Source organism: Ceratotherium simum, chromosome 9 (genome assembly GCF_057802395.1).
Source record: "Ceratotherium simum simum isolate JZ-2026a chromosome 9, ASM5780239v1, whole genome shotgun sequence".
Classification (NCBI taxonomy): Eukaryota; Metazoa; Chordata; class Mammalia; order Perissodactyla; family Rhinocerotidae; genus Ceratotherium; species Ceratotherium simum.
In genome coordinates, this window is record NC_141908.1 from 53,627,848 (window position 1) to 53,651,063 (window position 23,216).

Genomic DNA, 23,216 nt, shown 5'->3' on the forward strand with positions numbered 1-23,216 from the left:
CGGAGGCCGAGAGGGTGCCCGGCGCTTTTGGGGGCTGCGGGCCGCGGCGCGGGGCCGAGGGTGTGGCGGGTTTTCCCGAGGACCGAGGGCGCCCGGGCGTCTGTCCCAGGCAGCTTTGTTTCTCGCGGATAATAAAGGCAGATCAAAGGGCCTGGCGGTGCAGGTCCCGCTCGCCGCGCCGCTCCCTGCGCAGCCCAGTGATCAAGGCCTCTGCGCGCTGCCTCTGCCCCGCGGGTCAGCAGACGTCCATCACCGCGCTCCCGGAGCGGCGCGCGGCGGCAGGGCCCGGGCGGCCAGCAGGCAGACCAGAGCTCGGGAAACCTGAACCCGAGGGAGCGAGGGCCCTGCCCCCGGGCCGAAACCAACAGGCGAAGACGGACCCCAGCCCTCGTCCCCAACTCCGCAGCCCTAGGGGACCCTGGGGGCGCGGGGAGACCTTGACCGGAGCGGGGGCGACCAGCTGAGGCCGAGCACCTTGGAGAGCGCGTGCGTGGGAGGAGAGAGCCCACGAACGACCAGACGAGTTCAGCCTCCACCCCAGATGGGGCTGCGTCTCCCCGGGGCCACCTCGGGGCTCCGGCGGCCTGGGCCGCCTTGGCTCCGGGGCCCGCGAGGAGCGGGAGGCCGCGGCCAGGGGTCAGGGCGCAGACGAGGGCAGCGGCCTGGGGGTCGGTGTGGGGCTGGGGCCGCGGCCTGGGGTCGGGGGGCGCGGAGGCCCGCTCAGGCCCGGGTGAGGGGAAGTGCGATTTCGTCTCAGCCGGTTTCTCCACCGCTTTCGGTTCTGGAGCTTCCTGCGCAGACGAGGAACCAAGACCAAGTGGTCCTTGGCCCTGCGCCTGCCCATCCCCAATCCACACGCGCCCCGGGCGGTTTCCTTCTTTGACTCTCTACATTTTCCCCTTTGGAGTGAATAGGATCCTACCTGATGAGGAAAAAGAAAAAAAGGAGAAAAGAGAAAGATGTTCTTTCCTCAAAGAGAGAAAACATTATTTGGACGAGATTAGATTGTGCACCTGAACGGCGTGTCTGGACATTCCGTCAAATCCTTATAAGTCGTGTAAAATGGAATTTCTTTTTATTCAGATGGAAACTTTATTTATTTTAACTCTAATCTTATTTGCATCTATTATCTGTATTCACCAAGGCACTCTCCCACTACAAAAATGCAGATGAAGTAAATCTCACATAAATCCCGCCCATTTGTGTAATTGGTATACTAAGTGTTTATTTTAAGTGAGAATAATTTAGCTACAAATTTTCTTAAGGAATAACATTCTTAACACATTAAAAAAACTGAAAACTCTGATTTGCTTTTATGTTTGACAGTCGCTCTTGATTCCCTTAAGAGGAGCTCGGCGAGTGCGGCTCGCTGGCGCCATCTAGAGCCCCGGGCCGGGAAGGGCGCGCTGGCCGCCCGGCTCGCCGCTATTAGCGCAGGGAGACCGGCGTTGGCCGGCAGCTGCAACAACCCAGCGAAACCAGCGAAGGAAAGCGAGTTTTTGTGTTCTCGGGGACCGAGCCCCGCTCTTGGGGGGGCAGTGCTTAGCAACGGCCGGTATTACTGCTCCCAGGGAAAGAGGTCGTTTCTGGAACATGCTAACTGAAAATCCAAACAAAATAACGTCCTGCTTGGCCCTAGTCTTAGAATTGTCGCATTTAACATCCCTTTCAAGGCAACTTCAGGGCCTCCCAACTCGAAGTTGAGCACGCTGGGTGCTGTCGGCGGCGACGTGAACCCCGGGTGGGGACCCGGCCGTGGGCGCGGCCTCCCGCGGTCTGCGCCCAACGACCCCGGATCCGAGGGCTCCAGGTCGGCGAGGCCGCGTGGACTATCCGGGACCGACTGGAACCAAGCAGATTAAACTGGGCAACCAGACCGTCGCAGGTCCCCAGACCCCCCTTTGCGGGGCAGAGAAGCGAGGGACCCGCAGCTTCCACCAGCCCGGCCCCGGGGGTGGCCGAAGCGTCCTCCCGCCTCGTGCCCTCCTCCAGGCCCCCGTCCCCCCGAGTCGGGCTCTGGGGGCTGCGAGGCAGGCCGGGCCGGGAGGGGCGCGCGGAGCCCCCGAGCGCGGCCAGAAGCCCCGAAACCCCTCACCCCAGCCCCTCCGAAGGGTCCGCGCACCCTGCCGGCGCAAACCCACCCCTTTTGTCCCCACTTTTCCCCTCTGAAACCCAAATCTAAAATCGGATAACAGTTGGGGGCGTTGACCAATTTTCTCTGCTCTCTGCGCGTCGCCCTCCCCCCGCCGCCGCTCTCCCTCCTCTTCCTAGCCCACCAGCCCACCCCTTGTCTTCAGACGTCGTGCGGTCGCTTCTTCCCCTCCTTCCTTGTCCCCCACCCCCCGCGTCTTTATTGTATTTTAATCTTAAAAGCTACACCTCCAAACCCCGCGCCCGAGGCGGCGGAGGCGCCGTCACCCGCAGCCGCGAGGACCGGCCGAGGCGCCCGGGCGCCGGGTCCCCGATCTCGCGCCGGGGAAACGCCGTGCGTTTCCGGGAACTCGCAGCCACCTTTGCAGCGGGTAGCTCGGCTGGGTTTGTATTTGCTGTTTTAATACAAACCCCGCCACACTGCCTATTTCAAAGATGTGCTAATTACCACTTGGATAGCAGGGCGCAAAGTCCTTGTCCATTTCCCAGTACAAAGTAGGTTGCTAGAAAATTTGAAATTGCCTTTCAGCCTAAAGCTGCCTTACCTGAATGTCATAATTACAGTAATTATGTACATCCAAATTACATGCTAATTAAATTAGAATCAAATCGTTCTAAATCGAAATCAAATGAGGTAGTGAAGAATTAATCAATGACAACATAAATAGAGAGCTTCCTTCAGAGATATTTATTGTAACGATCCAAGGAGGAATTTGATCTGAAAAAGTCACCTGTTTATTTACTTTCAAATTAGTAATCAGTTATTATCCCTTCTCCATAATTTTAACCGTTCAGTGTTATTTACCCCCCACCCTTTCCAGACGCTGGAGTTTATAGAAATATGTATGAGGTAAATACATACAGACATGCCTACCCTATATGTTATGGATATAAATATATACAGTGTGTTTGCAGCTCCAGTTAAGGAGAAGGTTTCAGAATGTCCGTTGGGACACATTCTTCCAGGGCCTCTTCTCAGTGTCCTGGGAAAGAAAAACACCTAAGTTTTCAGGTTTTCCAAGACCCTTGCACTCTCTTCCTTTGGAAATTCATACCAGGGATTTTGCATTTGCAAACATCTAACCATTTCTGGGTGACTCATATATAAAAGAAGTGCAAAGTGATGGGTGTCTCCGCCAGTCCGTTTTCTGCTTGCAGATTGCTGGCGAGAGTTGACATTTTCATTTTTGCCCCAGGAGCAAGCGATTAGCGTCGACGTCCTAAAGCGCCCTCTTCACCTGTGGAGCCCGAGCGACGAGAGAAATTCGCTCGCTTTCCTAACTGCCGAAGGCGAGTCCGCCCTCCGACCTGCGCAGGCGAAACGCGCCCGAGGCCCGGCGAGCTTAGGCGGGAACCGGCAGCAGAAGGCGCGCGGCGGCCCCGGCGCGCCGGTCCCCAGGACGCAGCTCTGGTGGCCCGCAGCCGGAAGAGTGGCTCGGGAATCCAATGGGTGGGCCACTGGGGTGAGGTGGGGGGAACCGGTGCTGCGGGCGAATCCGGACACTTTCCCGTTACACTTTGTGGGTGGGGAGTCCAGCGGCCTCCTCGCGCGAGGCGCATCTTCTAGGAGAGGGATGAGCCCCCTAATTCTGAGCCTTTCCATTTGGGTTTGAGGTGCGTTCAGAAGGTTGCCAGACGCGTATCTAGAAGGAAAGCACCGGAGTACGCAGGGCTGGCGTTGCCTCTGGGGATGGGAAGGGCCAACCCCGGCCTGGGACTCACTCCATCACCCTACTCCAGCCCCCTTCCGCCCTCCTTTGGGTTTAGGGCGAAGTCCTTGCAAGCCCGGCTCTGGCCAGTACCGGATCCCCCGGACCTCCACTTCCGCCCACCCCCTCGGAATAGGCCTTCGAGCCGAGTGCTGGGGTTTTCCGTGTCTACGAGTCGGGGAAAGGCGGCTCACAGACAGTCAGGGCCGGAGTGTGCATTTCTTTCCACTAGAAGCAGCCCCCTGCGTGTCATCCCGCACCTCGCTTCACTATTGCTGTTGGATTCTGCGGGTGATGTTAAGTGTGGCGTGAAGGGAGGAGAAAGGGGGAAGGTGATGAGGAGTATGTGCTTCCTTTTCCGGCAGCAGGGAGCGGGTTTTAGGAGCCTCATCAGGAGAGACCTCAGTTGCCTTCTCATTTCCCAAACCTTAGCGTTCCCTCGGTCTTATTTGTTCCTCACAACTTTTTAAAAGCATGTCTCCCTTTTGATCCAAAAAAACTCTTCCAAAGCCTGCAGCTATTGCGTGCCTTTATCTCTTTTCAAGAAATGGTAACTACCAAGGTTTTCTTTTCAGAAAACCCAAATAAGATTTCTTCGGCTACTAAGGCTAAAATGCAGCTTTCTCCGTGATCTTAAGCACAGGGTGTGGAGGATGCGGCCTTGCTCAGCGGCCGCCACCCGCGTGGTGGTCCAGTGGGCATTAGGTAAGGAGGAGAGCGAATCCGCTCAAGGTGGATGTTGAGATCTTTGCGCTTCACTGCTAAAGCATATTAAGCGTTCCGTGATTAAAACTGGAAAACGGCGCGCTCCCAGCAGCGGGGACTGATCTGATTCACTATCAGCAAGCGGTCTCAGGGAAGAACAGCAAGAAAGGTCTCTCCAAGCCTTTCGGATAAAAAGCTTTCTTTAGATTAAAACCGTATGATTCAAAACAAGATCTGCGTTTCACATTTCAAGGTAAGCAGACCTGCCGCTATGCTGCAGCAACCTCTGCCTATTATGGCACATTTATTAAACGAAGTTGTGACTAACTTACCACATAAACATTCAGATAAATAAACAAGTCCTAACCTAGTAACCTGATCTTTCCTGGCCATTTGTAAATCGACAGCACCTCCTACAGGAATTAATTTGCTAGTGTTAAATTATGCCAAGTGTTAGGCCAAGAAAGACGGCAGGAGGGTACCCAAAAAATGTCTTGGATGTCTGCCAGTGCAGTTCCAGGCCCGTGGACAAATAAGAAATGTCTAGGCAAGAAATCTAGGCATACCTAGATTTCCCTAAAAGAATTTGTCTATTAAGGGTAAGAAGAATGACATCACCAGTCTTTTCAGGTGGTTTTCTAAAAAGTCACTGTTGAGGACTGGGTTCTTGAACCGTAGATTCATTAAACTCGGAGGATGATTCTTTGGCTCTCAGTGCTTAGGGGAATCTCTACACATACAACTAGACATCTTTTTTATTATGAGGTTTCTCTCTTTAGTTTCTACCTTCTATTTCAAAAGCAGAAGTAGAATTAGATGTCTAACATGTTTATTCGATTCACTTTCAATTCTTTTTACCATATCATTAGAGTGTGCAGAACAAGTAGGGTGACTTTCTTTAAAACTGTTACCCTCTTATGATGGTATGTACAAATGCTTCCCTTCAGGTTTTAAGTTTGACAAGTTGGAATGCTAGCCCCTTGGGGCTGTCTAGCACCTTTGGGTGACCAAGGCTGAAATCAACATCTTCCATAATTACATGGGAAATTTTTCTCACCATTGGATGGATAAGAATATTGGGGCTATTGGTAGCACTTTATAGTTTCTCAATCTTAAAAAGGGATGACTAAACCAGAGATTAAAAAAAATTCTATGGCCACTTATAAAGCTAAAAGTGGACCACACTTCTGTGAAATTCAATGAAAAAAGTGTAAGAAATGATAATGTATTTCTTTAATTCATTTTTAATTACAGGATGCATTTCAACATTTCTCTTCATGAACACTGTATTGGTTCAGAAACCCTTTAAGGCAGTAAGTATTGCATAGGTTTTGACATTATAAAAATTATAAAGTCTAAAAAGGCATAAGATAGAAAATAATCAGTGCACACTGATGAACTCAAGGTGTAAATTAGCACTTTATCAATTTCAAATGCATGCTTTCTTTTTTTAAATGAAGAAGGAAAGGGATCTTTGAGGTGCACTGTATGTTATAAAAAAAATACTGTAGAAGGAATTCAAGTTCTCCTCCCAATGCTCTAATAATCAAAGGGTTGCTTATGCCTTTAGTTAGCTGCTTCTAAATCAGAGGACATTGATGTGTGTGCATGTACAAGACAAAGGCATATATATCAGACTTTGAGGAGTGGTTTTACTTAACTCTCCTCTTTCAAACTTATTTTTTATAGAATTTATGAAATTATGACTGCCAACCCTCGAAACCATCTAATCAATATTTGTATTGTATTCAATAAGTTTTTAAAATGTGGAACCCTGTTAAAAATACTTGTCTGTGATATTTAGTACATATATTTTGGAATTGCATGTTACTTGTAATTTGTACTAAATAATTTTTTCTATAGTTTTCTTTTACCGTAGCCTTTGAAACACAAGGGAAAATTTCCAGCTAAATTTAAATATGCGTTATATATCTTTACTAATGAAATATATCTAATTAGTTTACATCGGCCCATTTGTGATATTACATGTAACGCCTAACCTTTAGAAGTAAAATCTTTTTTTTTTTTTAGATTTTATTTATTTTTTCCCCCAAAGTCCCAGTAGATAGTTGTCTGTCATAGCTGCACATCCTTCTAGCTGCTGCATGCGGGACACGGCCTCAGCATGGCCGGAAGAGTGGTGCGTCGGTGCGTGCCCAGGATCCGAACCCAGGCCGCTGGCAGTGGAGCGCGCGCACCTAACCGCTAAGCCACCGGGCCGGCCCATAGAAGTAAAATCTTTAATAGTTGTATGCCAGTAGCAGAAAGGCCATCTGTGGTAGGTAGAATAATAACCCCTTAAAGATGAACACATCCTAATCCCTGGAACCTATGAATATGTTAGGTTACATGGCAAAGGGGAATTAAGGTTGCTAGTCAGTTGACTTTAAGATAGGGACATTATTCTGGATGCTCCTGGTGGGCACAATGTAATCACGAGGGTCTTTAAAAGTGGAAGAGGGATGCAGAATGTCAGAGTCAAGAGTCATCAGATGTGAGGACTTGACTCGCATTTGTTAGTTGTGAAGACGGAAGAAGGGGCCAGGAGCCAAGGCATGCGCGGCTTCTAGAAGCAGTACTACGCAAGCAAAGAGATTTTCCCTTGGAGCTTCCACAAAGAACCAACCCTGCTGACACCTTGATTTTAGCCTAGGCAGACCCATTGCAGACTTCTGATCTTCAGAACTGTATAATAAATTTGTGTTAAGTCTGAGGTGATTTGTTATGGCAGCACAGGAAATGACTACATCATCCAAATGTAAATAGCTTACTCTGTAGAACAAAACATCTGAAGGGAATTTAAAAGTCTTAAAGAAATATTGATCAATTCATTATTTAATTTATACTAGTGAATTTCAACAACAATTACACTTTGCTTTAAGTGAATTCAAATCTTAAAAGTAATAAATTTGAATTGAAAAAAATAAAAATTAAATTATACCCATTCAATGTACTGTCATTCTTTTAATGATGTTTCAGAACAAAGAAAATGTCACAGAGTTACATGGGATTTTTATCTAGTATAGGGCACCAGAAACATCTATCAACAGAAAATATTTTTACAGCCCCCAAATGGATTATTTACAAATATTTTGCAAAGTTCATTCTTATATGAGATTCACGTAGTTTTGTACTTGATATGACAATTTACAGAGATGGAAAATTAACATAGAGCTTTTTTATTAGAAAGACAACAGTACATAATTTAGCCCTTGCTAAAGGTATTCAATCAGAAAGAGGAGATGTTTTTACTCCCAGGTGGTTGTCACATACAGTCTCTCTCTCATTCTCTCTCTACTGCTGCACTCGCTTTGTGTTGCTCTAGTATGCTTATCTCCTGGGTTCTCTCTGTGCATGTTTCCCGCTCTGTGTGTGTCTGTGCCATGGCCTCTGGTGTCATGGCTTCTATTCCGCTCTCCACTGGGACTTCGCCATGGCCGTCTTCTTATCTCTCTTGGCTTGTGGCTGCCGTGGCTTCTGCTTCGGCTCCTCCTGCCCCTCTCCTCCCTGCTCTGGCTCCTGCTGCTCCTCTCACTTCTCTCAGGTCCTCTCTTCTCTGCGCTATGGTTACGGCTTCTGCTCTTTCTGTCAGAATCACAGTGGCTCCATTTGCTATTCTCCCCAGAAATCTCTTGTTTTAAAAACGTAGGCTTTCCCTTGTTACTGTGACTGCTAGAAAGTTCTTCATGAAGTTTTCTCTTCTTAGACTTGTCCTTCTCTTCAGAATCACTGTTGTTATTCCCTACACACTTGGTTTTCTTTCTTTTCTTCTTTTGTATTTTCTTTTCTTTGTTGTCACTCTCACTGCTGCTTTCTGAAGTCTCGCTGGAGGAGGAGGAGGAGGAGGAGGAGGAGGAAGGGGAGGAAGAGGAGGATTTGTTTTTATGTTTTTTGTGTTTACTTCTGCTCTTCTGAAGCTTTTTCCTTTTTCTATCTTTTTTCTTTTTCTTTTTCTTCTTCTCAAGCCGATCCAACTTCCTGTTATTGGGAAAAAACAGTAACAGACTATGTAAAAATAGTTTTTTCATCAACAAATATAAACTTTTGAATAGACAATATATTTTCTTAGAAGCTATTAAAAGTGATATTCAAACATAAATACACTCTTTACTAAATGACAAATCATTTTCTTCTTTTTAAATTATTTGAGGGCCGGCCCTGTGGCTTGGTGGTTAAGTGCATGCGCTGCGATGCTGGTGGCCCGGGTTCGGATCCCGGGTGCGCATCGAGGCACCACTTCTCCGTTCATCCTGAGGCCGAGTCCCACATACAGCAACTAGAAGGATGTGCAGCTACGACATACAACTATCCACTGGGGCTTTGGGGGGAAAAATAAAATAAATGAAATCTTTAAAAAAAAAATAAAATAAAATAAATTATTTGAGTCACATATACATTAAGTTTAAATAAAAAAACTAAATGCATTAAGCCAATTCTCTCACTATACTTTCCTTAATAGTAATGACTATTAAAAAAAAATTCTTACTGAATCATAATTTTATTTATTTATTTTTCCCCCAAAGGCCCAGTAGATAGTTGTATGTCATAGCTGCACATCCTTCCAGTTGCTGTATGTGGGACACGGCCTCAGCATGGCTGGAGAAGCGGCACGTTGGTGCGCGCTCGGGATCCGAACCTGGGCCGCCAGCAGCAGAGCACACGCACTTAACCGCCAAGCCACGGGGCCGGCCCTTCTTACTGAATCGGAATTTGAAATTATATAGCACTCTAAATAAATGGTCATTCTGACCTAAAGAAAGATTTGTAACATTAGCTGGACCTACTGCAAACTCAAATATATAGCTATAATCAGATGAAAAATTAATTTTATGTATGTACTATTTTAAAGTATGGCAATATTAATATCATATTATCAAAATTAAAGATCATATTCTCCAGAAATTCTGAATAAGAATACACTTTTCATTTTTTATACTCTTTTTTGGTTATACAAAATAAAATAATCTCACACACTAGTTTTCAACAACTGTTTGGATTTATAAATAATTAGGACAATTCTATTAAGGCATTCCAAATTTCTAAAAAGTACTGCACATTCTCAGAAGAATAACATGTTTATAAGATATGTTTGAATTACTCTGAAATAAAAATGTCTTCACTGGGTTCGGTCCAGCCAGTCTCAAAACTCCACATACTGAAATATCACGAGCTCCCTCTATTGGACTCAGCAGACATTTCTTGGATTCTTTAATCCAGAGTCTGTTTAATAAGATTCATATTTACTTTGTAAACTTAAGCATCTTCCAGCATTCCTCATAAAATATTATAAAATGTACAAAAAGTAATAACATGGCCCACAATATTTTCTAGGAACCAAACTGTGTGCAAAGATACATACATATCTATTATGAAAAGTAAAACCTACAAATAAATCTATTTCCAAATTAAATGTTCTGAAAAGTGCAATGATTTTGTGGTGTAATCTGTGTATATAATCTTATACTCATTTTCATGCTACTAAAAGACAAAATTATATTATTATAGTTGAAGAATAAATCAATAAATAAATCTGATGCATGGTTAAGTACCTTCATGAGCTTCTAGGATCAGAGTTGAATATGATACCAAGATGAAACATTAGAAAAAATGTTGAATCCATTAAATATGTACTTTAAAATTACCTGAGAAGTTTCTGTTTTTGTTTGGTTGTTAGTGACTTTAAAAATTCTACTTCTGGATCTTCTTCACCCTCGCTCGCAACATACTCCTGAGTCAACAAAGACATCATTAAATTGCTAGGTTGCAAGACAAGTTAGTTACCACACAGGAAAGAAAATATTTACAAATAAGAAATATTGTATTAGGGACATACCGTAGACGAGTATGACATTTTGGATTGGGCAGTTGGGGGGAATTAAAAAATTTTTTGTAGTCTACCTGCCACGGAGGATCATAAGGCACTAAGAGGTTAACATGACTGCTCTGCCAGTATTAGCAAACTATATCAGGAAGAAGATGATAGAGAAAAACAGATAAAACGTTTATGCATGGCTTCTACTGTCTATCTCTTGAGTTTGAATCTAAATACTTGAGGGTTTAAATATTTTATTTTTAATTTAATGAAATATTAAAACCAAGAAGATCATGAACTTTACAGGAAGGTCAAAACATCCACAATTTTAGCCTTTATAATTTCAACAGTACATTATCAAATATTTTAAATAGTACAAATATATGGTTACATAAATTACACGACCAATCCCTAGCCATGTTTGAAAAGTATAGTGCCTCTTTTCAGAGCAGCAAAAGTTTATGCCAGTGGGAGCCTGGGTTTTAGTCTCATGTCCCCAAATAGCCACATGACTGGAGGGAAATCATTTCACTTCTCTGGGCTCCAGCGTCCTCATTGAATAAAATAAATGGTTTGTATTAGAATATCTACAGCCCTTCAAACTCAACCATTTTCTGGATATATGTATAGTTTAATAAATTAAATAAGTTTAAAATATTTTCTATAATTTTTAGGGGTTTGCTTTTATGCACTTCTTCCCCTCGGTTCTATTTAGTGTCACTTCAGCGGTAAGTTAGCAGGAAGGAAACAATAACAACCTTATCACCAGTTCAGTCAGATATTTTATCCACATAAACCCAGAGGAGCAGTTTCATTTATTAAAATATAGGTTTAAAAACAATTTCTCATTTAGGTTAAAATAATAAAGAAGCAAAATCAAAATATATTTTAGGCATTTTCTTTGCTCTATCTTGCTTTCCTATGGATATACGCATATTGGAAAACATTAAGCAGCAATTCACAAGCAATCACATTTAGATTTATAGACATTTTCAGCTTACTGATAAAAAGATCATTACCTGTGATGGATCATTTGCGGTCAAGTTTCTCCCCAGCACATTTCGTTTCAGTGCAAACCCACTGTTTCTCATCTCCGCTATTAGCTCCGAGGGGTGCATCGATGGCCCTGTTCACAAAAATCACAGTTTGAATGTATCATTTATATCTCTCTACCTTTTTCGGACTCCACAGTAGGAATGCAGTTGAAGCTTTGTTAAGTAAAATCACAGCTAAATCAACTCAATAATCTTCTGCTGAGCAAATAATCAGATATGATTTTCTAAAACAGCAGTCTGGAGATTCAGAATAGAAAATAATTGCATTTTTCTTTACGTGCGAGGGGATTCTCTTCTTATGTAACTTTGTCATATTGAAAAAAATACATTTAAATGTTATCTGCTTGGCAATTTTTAGGATAAAATCAATGCAAAATGATAAAAAACTGCAATTAAACTTCAGTTATTCTCTCCGTAAGAATTCAATTTAAAAGAGATTCTTTTAAAGGTATATGAGTAATTTATTATTCTAGTTTCCAATTTAAAATTCCTCACCCTTATTTATCAAATACCAATACCGAATACATTGCTATGTTGTTGCTAATTATCAACAAAACACACACACACGCACGCATGTGCTATGGGTAACAATCAAGTACTTTAGTTAATCTTGCACATATATATACCCAGAGTTTGAAATTTCTAATTATTAGTTTTGGGTTGGTGACAAACAACTTTAGGCTTGGAATAGGTGTGTATGCGTTATATTTTTTACAAGCTGCTGTTGCCACTTTTGCAAAATTCCAAACTGAAAAGTGAGCTTCTTTTTGGTCATATAACATGTACCAAAGATAAATAATATGGACTAAAGATAGCTATAATTAGAAAACAAATTTTTTTAAACGTCTGCGCCCTCCCCTCAAACATTTGTTTTACGTAAGGTAGGAGGACTCTTTCCTCTTTCTTTCATATATTCCAGTTTCATTTTGTTTTCTCTGCAGGTAGCAAATAATGACAACATTTCATGGAAGCTATTTAAAGTTTCTGGCCTCAACCATCTACACTGGCTTAAATGAACTATACTGGGTGATGTATCTGGAATATAAGGAAGAATAAGACAGTTCTTGCCAACAAGGAATTCATAAGGGAGGTGGGGGATAGCGAAACATTCAGAAACTGGTTCCCTAGTTTGTTGATTAAATAGTTCATCTATTTCTTTTTCTTTTCACTGTTTTATTGGTCTTTTACCGCTTATTTGCATGTTTCCTACATGTTACCATGGAAAACAACAGGCAACAAAATTCAAATCTATCACTTGTCAATAGCATCTTTGGTAAAAAGTTTGGTCAGAAAAGTTCAGGGGTACGTTAGTTAATATCTTCTGTTGGACTCTATGGACTTGACAGTTCTATTCATATTACCAAGAACAACTGAAAGGTGGCTCTAGGTATTAGGGAGATAATAGGAAAAAATTGCCTATTATTGGAGTATGGGAAGTTATTAGTAATCTGACACTTTACTGGAAAAGAAAAAGCCTTATTTAGTTGAAAACAAAACAAACAAAAACATCATAAAGCAGTATCTTTATTTCATTGATATTAATATTTTATTTTAAAACAATATAGGATTTTTGATGTTTTTTCTTTTATACAAGATACTTAATGCCCACGGATTACTTTAATGACCTTTTAATTATTCAATTTGGTTGATAATATTGAAAATAAAATCTTAAGTAAAAATTGAATTTTAAATTTTAATACTGGTTGCCCCTAAATGGCGTTAAAAATACTAACACAGGGGCCGGCCCCGTGGCTTAGCGGTTAAGTGCTCGCGCTCCACTACTGGCCGCCTAGGTTCGGATCCGGGTGTGCACCGATGCACCGCTCGTCTGGCTATGCTGAGGCGGCGTCCCACATACAGCAACTAGCAGGATGTGCAACTATGACATACAACTATCACCTGGGGCTTTGGGGAGAAAATGAGAAAAAAAAAAAGGAGGAGGATTGGCAATAGATGTTAGCTCAGGGCTGGTCTTCTCAGCAAAAAGAGGAGGATTGGCATGGATGTTAGCTCAGGGCTGATTTTCCTCACACACACACACAAAAATACTAATACAATTAATAGCTTTAAACTAATCATAAAATGTTCACTTTGGGGGCTTCTCAAATTTCACATGTAGGAACATAATTTTATAAATTAGAAAATTCTTTTCTGAAGGGTCAAAACTACATTTCCTTGTCAACAACTTTTTAGATGTCATATGAATTCAGAAAGCAAACATGCTAAAAATTAGGATAAAAACCACTCCAGTAAAGGGCCAAAGAGCTTGGCCATTATGATGAGAGGTTACTAATTTCATCAAAAGATGGTCCTTTTAATAAGATGTTTTAGAAAACATGCTTTTTTACATTTTCATGACAGTACTTCCAACTACTTCAAGAAAATGATCTCTCTTTCCCCAGCCTGACAGAGATTATACAGATTATGAAACAAATGTTACTCTTTTAGCATTTATATTTCTCTGAAACCTCAACTGAACTCTGTGTGGCACATGTGCTTCCACATTGTAAGACTGTCAATACAGCCCTGAGTGAAGTACCTGACGGACAGGCTCAATCAACAGTAATCATTATTGTTACCAGTAGCTACAAAACTTTTATGATTATTTTGATATATTCTTCATAATTAAAAAAATGCTCTTGGTAGTAACATTTTTCAAAATCTAGTCTTCTTCACGTATTTTTGTACGTTTAAACCTTCTCCTTCTATCATCAAAAGTTCTGGGTTTAGAAGATATGACAAGTCAGGTTTAATTAAGATATATTTAGCAAGGTATCTTTATATTTTCATGTGTTTTTTGTTTGTTTTTGGTGAGGAAGTTTGTCCTGAGCTAACATCTGTTGCCAATCTTCCTCTTTTTGCTTGAGGAAGATTGGCTATGGGCTAATATCCATGCCAATCTTCCTCTATTTTGTATATGGGACACGGCCACAGCATGGCTTGATGAGCAGTGTCTATGTCCATGCCTGGGATCTAAACCTGAGAACCCAGGCTGCTGAAGCGGAGCACGTGAACTTAACCACTATGCCACCAGGCTGTCCCCCAATATATTTTCATGTTATTGTGACAGTGCCTATGTAGAGTTAAACTGACAGAACAGCTCTCTGAGAACTCAAAATTTAGTTGATATAATAGATTATCTAGACAAGTTGAAAAAACAGATATTATAAATATGTTCAAATGCAAAATGACTACTTTTATGTATGGTGACAATTTAAATTTGCAGCTGGAGTTGGGGTTCAGGAACGCTTGGTGTGCTCTTCAACTTGCTATGGCAGAATAATTCTAAAGAACCAGAAAAAGGGCATTTGTTTTAAAAACTAGATTTATGAGGGCTCCTTTCTAGATCATTTTAGCCAGGCTGGTTTAAGCCTCCATAGCATGAAAAACAACGTTCCAACTTAGGAAAGCAGGTCCAGTGAAGAAACAGTTTTCAACATTCACTAATTTTGCAAAACTCTCTTTGCTGTGATATGGATAAGCATCAAAATACTGATTGTAACTATGGTATTCAGTTCTACGTCCTGATTATACCCAGACTATTTTCTCTTAGAAAAATACCATGAAGTCAGTCTCTCAGGGAAAAAACATTTCCCAGAAGGTGAATTACGTTATTCAAGATTATGTTTGTCAAGGTTTTAATCTATTCATTAAGAGCATTCATTTTTACAGAACTAAGCAAAAGCAAGGGAAGGTAAAAAACGTTCCGTAGTAAAATACGTATTTTATCAGAGAGTAATATGAGAAGTCAAAAGTTCTGGCTAAGAGAAAGGCCATGTCACTGACTTCACCATCAGAGGACAGCAGTCCCAGGTGAATCCCAGAAATGGCACAGGAGGAGGACCAACGCTGAGGCAAAGATGCTTATGTTTCACTTCCAGCACTAGCTCCATCGGCTCTTCCCAAGGACAGGTGTATCTTCCATTCAAAGTTCATCACTCTTTTCAAACAAAGCATCACTTTCTACAATGTTACGGTATTCAGTGGGAGAAGGGAGGGCAGTGAGTTGTAGGTTAGATAAGGCTGTATAAGAAATGCCTTTCCCTCCTTCCCCCAAATTTAACACACTAATTTACAGAATGCTACTATTAGCTGAAATTAAATTGCTATTCCTAAAGTGAGTAGTTTTGCTTGCTATTACAGTGGTGATCAATTTTTTTCCTTTGTGTGTGTATTTTATTTTATTTTATTTTATTTTTTTAAAGATTTTATTTATTTTATTTTTTCCCCCCAAAGCCCCAGCAGATAGTTGCATGTCATAGCTGCACATCCTTCTAGTTGCTGTATGTGGGACTCGGCCTCAGGATGGACGGAGAAGTGGTGCCTCGATGCGCACCCGGGATCCGAACCCGGGCCGCCAGCATTGCAGCACGCGCACTTAACCACCAAGCCACAGGGCCGGCCTGTGTGTGTATTTTAATTTAACTTTATACTATGAGAAACTTCACCCAGAGAGAATAATGTAATAAACCCTATGTACTCATCACACGGCTTCAACAATTATCAATATTTTGTCATTCTTGTTTTACCTATTACCTCCAACTCCCTTTGTTTTTGTTTGGATAGAGTATTTTAAATAAAACCTCAGATATCACTTTGGTATATAAATCACCAACAAATCAAGACTTTCTTAAAAATAAAACTATAACACCTCTATTACACTTATCAATACAGACAGTGTTAAAATATCATCTCATATCCAGTCAACATTAAGATTTCCCCAATTGTCTCAAAAGTATCTTTTTACAGTTGGTTTGTTCAGATAAGGATCCAAATAAGGTCCCAACACTGCAGTTGGTTCATGTATCTCTTAAGTCTTCTCTCTCTTTTTTTTAAACTGAGGTATAACTGATATATATCTTAAGTCTCTTTTAATCTAAAAAAATTTAGCAACCTCCCCCCACTGCCTTATTGCTGTTCATTTGCTTAAGAAACTGCGTCATTTGTCCTTTAGAATTTCCCACATTCTGGATAGTGATGTCATTTAATATGTTCTTCTAGCCCTTGTATTTCCTGTAAACTGGTAGCTAGATCTAGTGGCTTACTATTAAATTATTTTGGAATTTTGTACCACATACTTTGGGGGAATATATGGAAAGTCTTCTCAAGTTTGGAGACAGGAAAATGACCCCTGAAAACACACACATTTCTGGCTAATGAACTAGACTAAGGAAAAAAGGCTGAGACTTCAACCTTGCTTTCACCATGTATTTATTGTAGTCATGTTCTTGCTTTCACCATGTATTTATTGTAGTCATGACAACATTAAAAATGTGTTTTAAAATAAAGCCCCAAACATTATCACAAAAAAATATATTATGACTCTTATTTCCATGAAAGTACAACATTCTTTCTTTCTTTCCTAAAGTTAAACTGACTGTACCTAGTGAATAAGGAACTTCCTGTCACTAAATATAAAAAGGACACTTAGAGACACTAGTTAGAGTACGTGATTGAAAGGGAGATCTGTGTCTAGTGGGAATTATCAAGAATTATCTTACACTTATATTTGATTCCTAATATTACCTAACCTTTTTGCTTTTAAGAAAGCTTATAGAAAGTTATCTTAAAAAAAGACTAGAAAAGGGGGCACAGTAGGAACATGCAGCACAAGTCCCAGGATAAAAGTGAACAAAGCTATTAATAAAGTGTGTAGGTGATTTTTATTTATATAGATGAGAATGTTTTATGTATGATTTTCTAAAGGTTATGCAAGAACCAATTGTGCTGAATTGTAATAAAACTGCTCCATACCAGGAATTTTCCTGACACACTGCCAGTTCATCTTAGTGGAGGCTGGAAACAATACGAGTTTCTTATCGCCCTTATCCCAAGTTCACACTGAAGACAGCTAATTTGATTTCTATTAAAATATACAATGCAAAGGAAAAATTAAACATTTCATTTTAGTCTATGTGTCTGGAAAATACACAAAGGCAAGGAAAGATGAAACTACCCTTATAGTATGCTAGTAAAAAACACTGTTATTGAAAATAACCTTGCCTTACAGAATCAGTACAATTAAAGATATATCACTTATATTTGATTATGTCTTTAAACTTACATTTTCAACTTAATTTATACGTAAATATTTTGGTGATGATACATCCAGCAATAATAAAGTAAATTCATAGTCCTACAGGACTAAGAAAAATCATTTGTGTTGTGATGAACACAAAGTATTAGATGTTAGCACTATGTTTTAATGTTATGAGAATGTGAACGCTCTTGAAAAATTATGCATCCATGAACTTCAAAGACATGTTGGGTCAAAGAAGTTAGACACAAAAGAATACATACTGTATGATTCCATTTATATGAAGTTCATGCACAGGGAAAACTAATATATGGAATTAAAAATTAGAATAGTGGTTTTGGGTGGAGGAGGCCAACTGGAAAGGGACAGAAGGGTATTTTCTAGAGTGACAGCAAGGCTCTATGCTCTCTGTCTTGTCAGAGACATTGGTTACATGGGTGCATACATTTGTCAAACTCAAACTCTATACTTAAGATCAGTGCATTTCACTTAAAAAAAAGTTACACATGGTATTTTAAATCAGTCAACAATAATTACTGAATGACTATGTTACTGTAGGCTCTCACTACATTTATATATTATCTCTCTAACTATAGAGAGAGCTCTGCATAAGGAATTTCAACTTATTTGTCCCTAGTATATAACATATACAGTGATTTTAAAAATCAGTATGTATTATTGAGAACTTATTATTCTATCTTACTAGGTACTCGAGAGATAAAGAATAGAGAACTTGGTTTTTGCTTTCAAGCTTATAATCTTTTTGGGAAAATTAGTTCATATGAAAGAATAGGAAAAATATAAATTGCAAATTTGTGTTATAAGATATATTCAGTGAAGAAGATAATAAACAGTGATGTTTAGAATAGTTAGCAAAGCCTTTCCATTCAGTCACTCACTAAACTATTATTTATTAAGCATGCACATCGTGCAAGGCATTGGGGATACAAAGACAAATAAGATACAGTCCCTATTTCAGAAAAGCTGTACTTTCCAGGAAAGAACTAGAAATTGAGTTTGATTTTCTAATTTTCATATGATTTAGGAAAAGGTAAAGGGTAGGGCATTCTAAGTGAGTGGAACATGATGAAGGTTCATGTTAACTTCATTAAGTTCGATTTGGGTAGAAGAATTAATATTTACTAGGTGGACTAAATTTCATTCATTCTCCTTTTCCCAGGTAATCACTGGCTAATTTCCTTTACTTGAAGCTGGCAGACCTTGAGTAGATGGAATGACGTTAATAGGAAGAGTCATGTAAAAGAGTTATGTGTGGTCTGAGAATCTTAATACCCCTTTGAGATTATGGGAGGTGTAGCCTCCACTAGCCCCACACATGCCTTTAACACAGGGGAGAGTCATCTACTGACAGAAGATTGCAATTAGTTTGTTAATGTCAATGGAATTTCAAGGCATAGCCACTCTAACAACAAATTTAATTACTGAATTATAACAGTGCTTATAAATAGTTTGAAATGACTTAACCATTGGTAATCACTTAAAACAAAATAGCCAAAATTTAAAGTACTAATCAAGAGCATCATTTTGACCTTTGAACCACTATGACTTGACAAGTTTTACTGAATAATCTCTTTAATAGGTCAATATTTCTTTTCAGCTAATTAGCTTCCTCATGCATAAAAAAAAAAAATTGGTTCCTGAGTGATCAACTATGGATCATGCTGAGGAGAATGTATTATAAAGGAGAGAAATAGTGCCTAACTTCACTTCTTTATTTTGAGGTCAATCCTTTATTTGTTTTAATATCTGCCTATTTTAGGAGTTTAGCTTTAATGAGAATCTGGTAACACAAATACTTTTTCTGTAGTAGAATTATGTTGGAGGATTAAAAAAAATTCTGCCATCAGCCATAGGGCTATCTTACTAGCTATGCTGGAAGGATTCAACTTCTTCAAGGAGTTGCATAAGGAAACTCCATAACAGGGCCGGCTCCGTGGCTTAGCGGTTAAGTGCGCGCGCTCTGATGCTGGCGGCCGGGGTTCGGATCCCGGGCACGCCCCAAGGCACCACTTCTCCGTCCAACCCGAGGCCGAGTCCCACGTACAGCAACTAGAAGGATGTGAACCTATGACATACAACTATCTACTGGGGCTTTGGGGGGAAAAAAATGAATAAATAAAATCTTTAAAAAAAAAAAAAAAAAAGGAAACTCCATAACAGACTAAAGGAGATTTGCCAGAAGAGCAACTGTCTTTATCATCTTTCTTTTTACAGAAAGTCTCTCCAGCATGCTCCTAGCTTTCTAGTAAAGCTTATGATCAGACAATTATTTTGTTAAACTTCCCAAACATGTTCTCAAGTGACAAAAATGCCTTCAACATGAAAGGCTGATGAAAAGACAGGAGCAGCATGTGGGAGCTCTGTTGCAGAAAACTTCTATCAGTGCTATGGCTTAGTGTAACAGTCTTCAAGAAAAATTAAATCAAGAGTTAGGAAAAATCAGGCAAGGAAAAGAGCACTAATATGCAAACAAATCTGTGCAACAAGTGTAAAATAATACTTTCCTCAATTTAAATGATTTATCCATTTTAATATTGTTGAAACACACTAAAAGCTATGGTGTAAATAAGACTGGATAGAGACACTTGAAACATTAAGCACCTATCACCATTTTAGCCATTTGTGGTGTGGCTGGATCTCTGACTTAGGCATTACAAAGAAAAAGAAATTTTGTATATGTCAAGAATATCCAGTGACACTGTTTTGAATTGTAAATTTACTTTTAATAAAAATGTGAAATTTGCCATATTATCATATTGAGTCAGTTCCAAATATTTTAAAAATTATAGTTAAATTTAAAAAATGGCAAAGTAACTTTAAATATATAGCAACTTAAGTCTAAAAAACCAAAAGTCAAATAATTAGTACAATATGAAACTGATGTTAACAAATTTGGACTCAACGTTTATTCACTTTTATGTTGCTTTTACAACTTTTGGGTTTTGGTCCAATATATAAAGAGCTTAAAAGTCCTCCCATCTTTACAATAAGAAAAAAGCTGAAAAAAACAAAAATCAACAAATCTTCTTAGATCTATTAGAGAACTGAGGTCACAGGGCAAATCACTGCCCCCAAAATGGGAAAGACAGGTGATACAGAGAATCACAGTTTACCAGGACCAGAAAACACTGCCGGAGCCAGCAACTGGTAAGAATACTGAAAGGATAATTGACTATTTTTGGAGACTGAGCAAGGACTAACTTGAGAGATAAAACTCCTGGGGGCCAAACCTTAATGGGGCCCCCACATTTTTGTGAGTTCTACTTCCAAGAACCCCACGAGGTTCTCACTGTGAACATCAAAGAACAATCCCCTTATACTTCCCTTCCAACAGTGGGAAGGGAACAAGTAACCATTTTGAAACATGCCCAGGGCATTCTGTTGTCCTGAACAAATGCTTCCCCTCAAGGGAAACTATTTTACCAGAGCCTAACCTACATGGGGAAAAAAAAGGCTCATGAGTACTTGTGAAGGTTACAGGCCAGGGGCAAGGCTCACTAAAAGAGTGAGACCTAGTCATAGGATTATAGACTGTCTCCTCTTCCCCCATAACTTACCATCACATTAATAAGGTTCCTGTATAATAACAGGGGATTACAACTGAAGCAAGGCTTAGACTCTGTTAAAGGAGGAGTCTCTAGGGAAACCCAAAGATAACAGGGGAGACAAAAACAAGGGCACAAGAGGAATTTTAGCCTCTGACATCTATAGCTACAGCAAACAGCAAACACAATCTAACTCCTAGTCAGATAAACATAAAACCTCACACTAAAGGCCCATTTACCTCAGTTCCATCTACCTATCATGTCTGGCTTTCAACAAAAAATTATAAGTATGCTAAAGGCAAAACCACAGTCTGGAGAGACAAAGTAAGCATCAGAATCAGACTAAGCTATGACAGAGATTCCAGAATTATCAGATTGACAATTTAAAATAACAGATTAATATGCTAAGGGCTCTAATAGAAAAAGTGAACAACATACAAGAACAGATGGGTAATGTAAGCAGAGAGAGAGAAATTCTAAGAAAGAATCTAAAGGAAATGCTAGAAATAAAAAACACTATTAGAAACAAAGAATGCCTTTGATGAGCTCATCAGTAGAGTGGACACAGCTGAGGAAAGAATCAGTGAGCTTTAATATATGTCAATAGAAACTTCCCAGACTGAAAAGCAAAGGGAAAGAAAATGAAACAATTAAAAAAAAAGAAACCAGAATATCCAAGAACTGTGGGACAATTACAAAAGGTGTAACATATGTACAACAGGAATACCAGAAGGAGAAGAGAGAAAAGAACAGAAGAAATATTTGAAATAATAATGGCTGAGATTTCCCAAAACTAATGACAAACACCAAACCACAGATCCAAGAAACTCAGAGAACACCAAGCAGGATAAGTAGCAAAAAATCTACAACTAAGTACATCATATTCAAACTGCAGAAAATCAAAGACTAAGAGAAAATCTTGGAAGATGCCAGAGGGAAAAAAATAAAACCTTATCTAGAGAGGAACAAGGATAAGAATTACATCAGATTTCCCTTAAGAAAACACACAAGCAAGAGGAGAGTGGAGTGAAATAGTTAAAGTGTTGAAAGAAAAAACCCCACCAACATAGAATTCTGTATCCAGTGAAATTATCCTTCACAAGTGAAGGAGAAATAAAAACTTTGACAAACAAACAAAAATTGAGGAATTTGTCACCAGTGGACTTGCCTTGCCAGAAATATTAAAAGAAATTCTTCAGAGAGAAGGAAAAATGACACAGATCAGAAACTCAGATCTACTAAAAAGAAAGCAAGAGCACTTGAGAGGAAATAAACGAAAGTAAGATAAAATATTTTATTTTTCTTATGCTTAACTGATCTAACATAACATCTTGTTCAAACGATAATAGCCACAATATATTGGATGATTATAGCTTATGGACAAATGAAATGTATGACAGCAATGTTATAAGGAATGGGAGGAAGGAATTGCGTTATATAACAGGAATTGGTTTACTCTGTTATAAGGTAATGGCACTACTAGTGAAGTGGTATAGTGTTATTTGAAAGTGGACTTAGACTAGTTGTAAATATATATTGCAAATTCTAGGGCAACCACTAAAAATTTTTTAAAAAATAAGTATAATTGATACGCTAAGAGAGGAGAGAAAATGAAATCATATAAAATGCTCAATTAAAACCAGAGAAAGTAGAAAAAGAGTAGAATACAAAAAAAGAAACAAAGAACGAGGGCAACAAATAGAAAAAATTATAAATATGGTAGATCTTAATCCAATTGTATCAACAAAAGATTAAAAAAAACAAGACCCAACTATATGTTGTCTACAAGAGACCCACTTTAAATATAAAAACACAGATAGATTAAAAGTAAAGGGATGGAGAAAATATACCATGCTAACACTAATCAAATAAAGCTGGAGTATCTATATTAATTTCAGACAAAGCAGATTTCAGACCAAGAATATTTATTAAGGATCAAGACAGACAATTACATAATTAAAAAGGGGTCCATTCTCCAAGTAGACACAACAATCTCAAATGTGTATGCACCTAACAACAGAGCATCAAAATATGTAAGGCAAAAACTGATAGAAATGTTTTTAGAAATAGACAATCCCTCTATTACAGTTGGAGACTTCAATGCCCCTCTATCAGAAATGGACAGATCTGGCAGGCAGAAAATTAGCAGGATACAGTTGAACTGAACTATCCATCAACTGG

General features: G+C 39.8%; 1 protein-coding gene across 1 annotated transcript in view; it reads right to left on the minus strand.

The window, feature by feature from the left end:
• Window positions 1–7,509: 7,509 nt before the first annotated feature.
• CIRSR (corepressor of RBPJ and splicing regulator) overlaps window positions 7,510–23,216 on the minus strand; it is a 39,419-nt gene continuing 23,712 nt past the window's right edge. Inside the window, exons 8-10 of the mRNA XM_004426640.3 lie at window positions 11,397–11,503; window positions 10,208–10,293; window positions 7,510–8,543 (exon numbers count right to left, since the gene is read on the minus strand). Of these exons, the coding sequence (XP_004426697.1) occupies window positions 7,814–8,543; window positions 10,208–10,293; window positions 11,397–11,503 (923 nt within the window). The 3' untranslated portion in view covers window positions 7,510–7,813. The remainder of the gene's footprint in view (window positions 8,544–10,207; window positions 10,294–11,396; window positions 11,504–23,216) is intronic.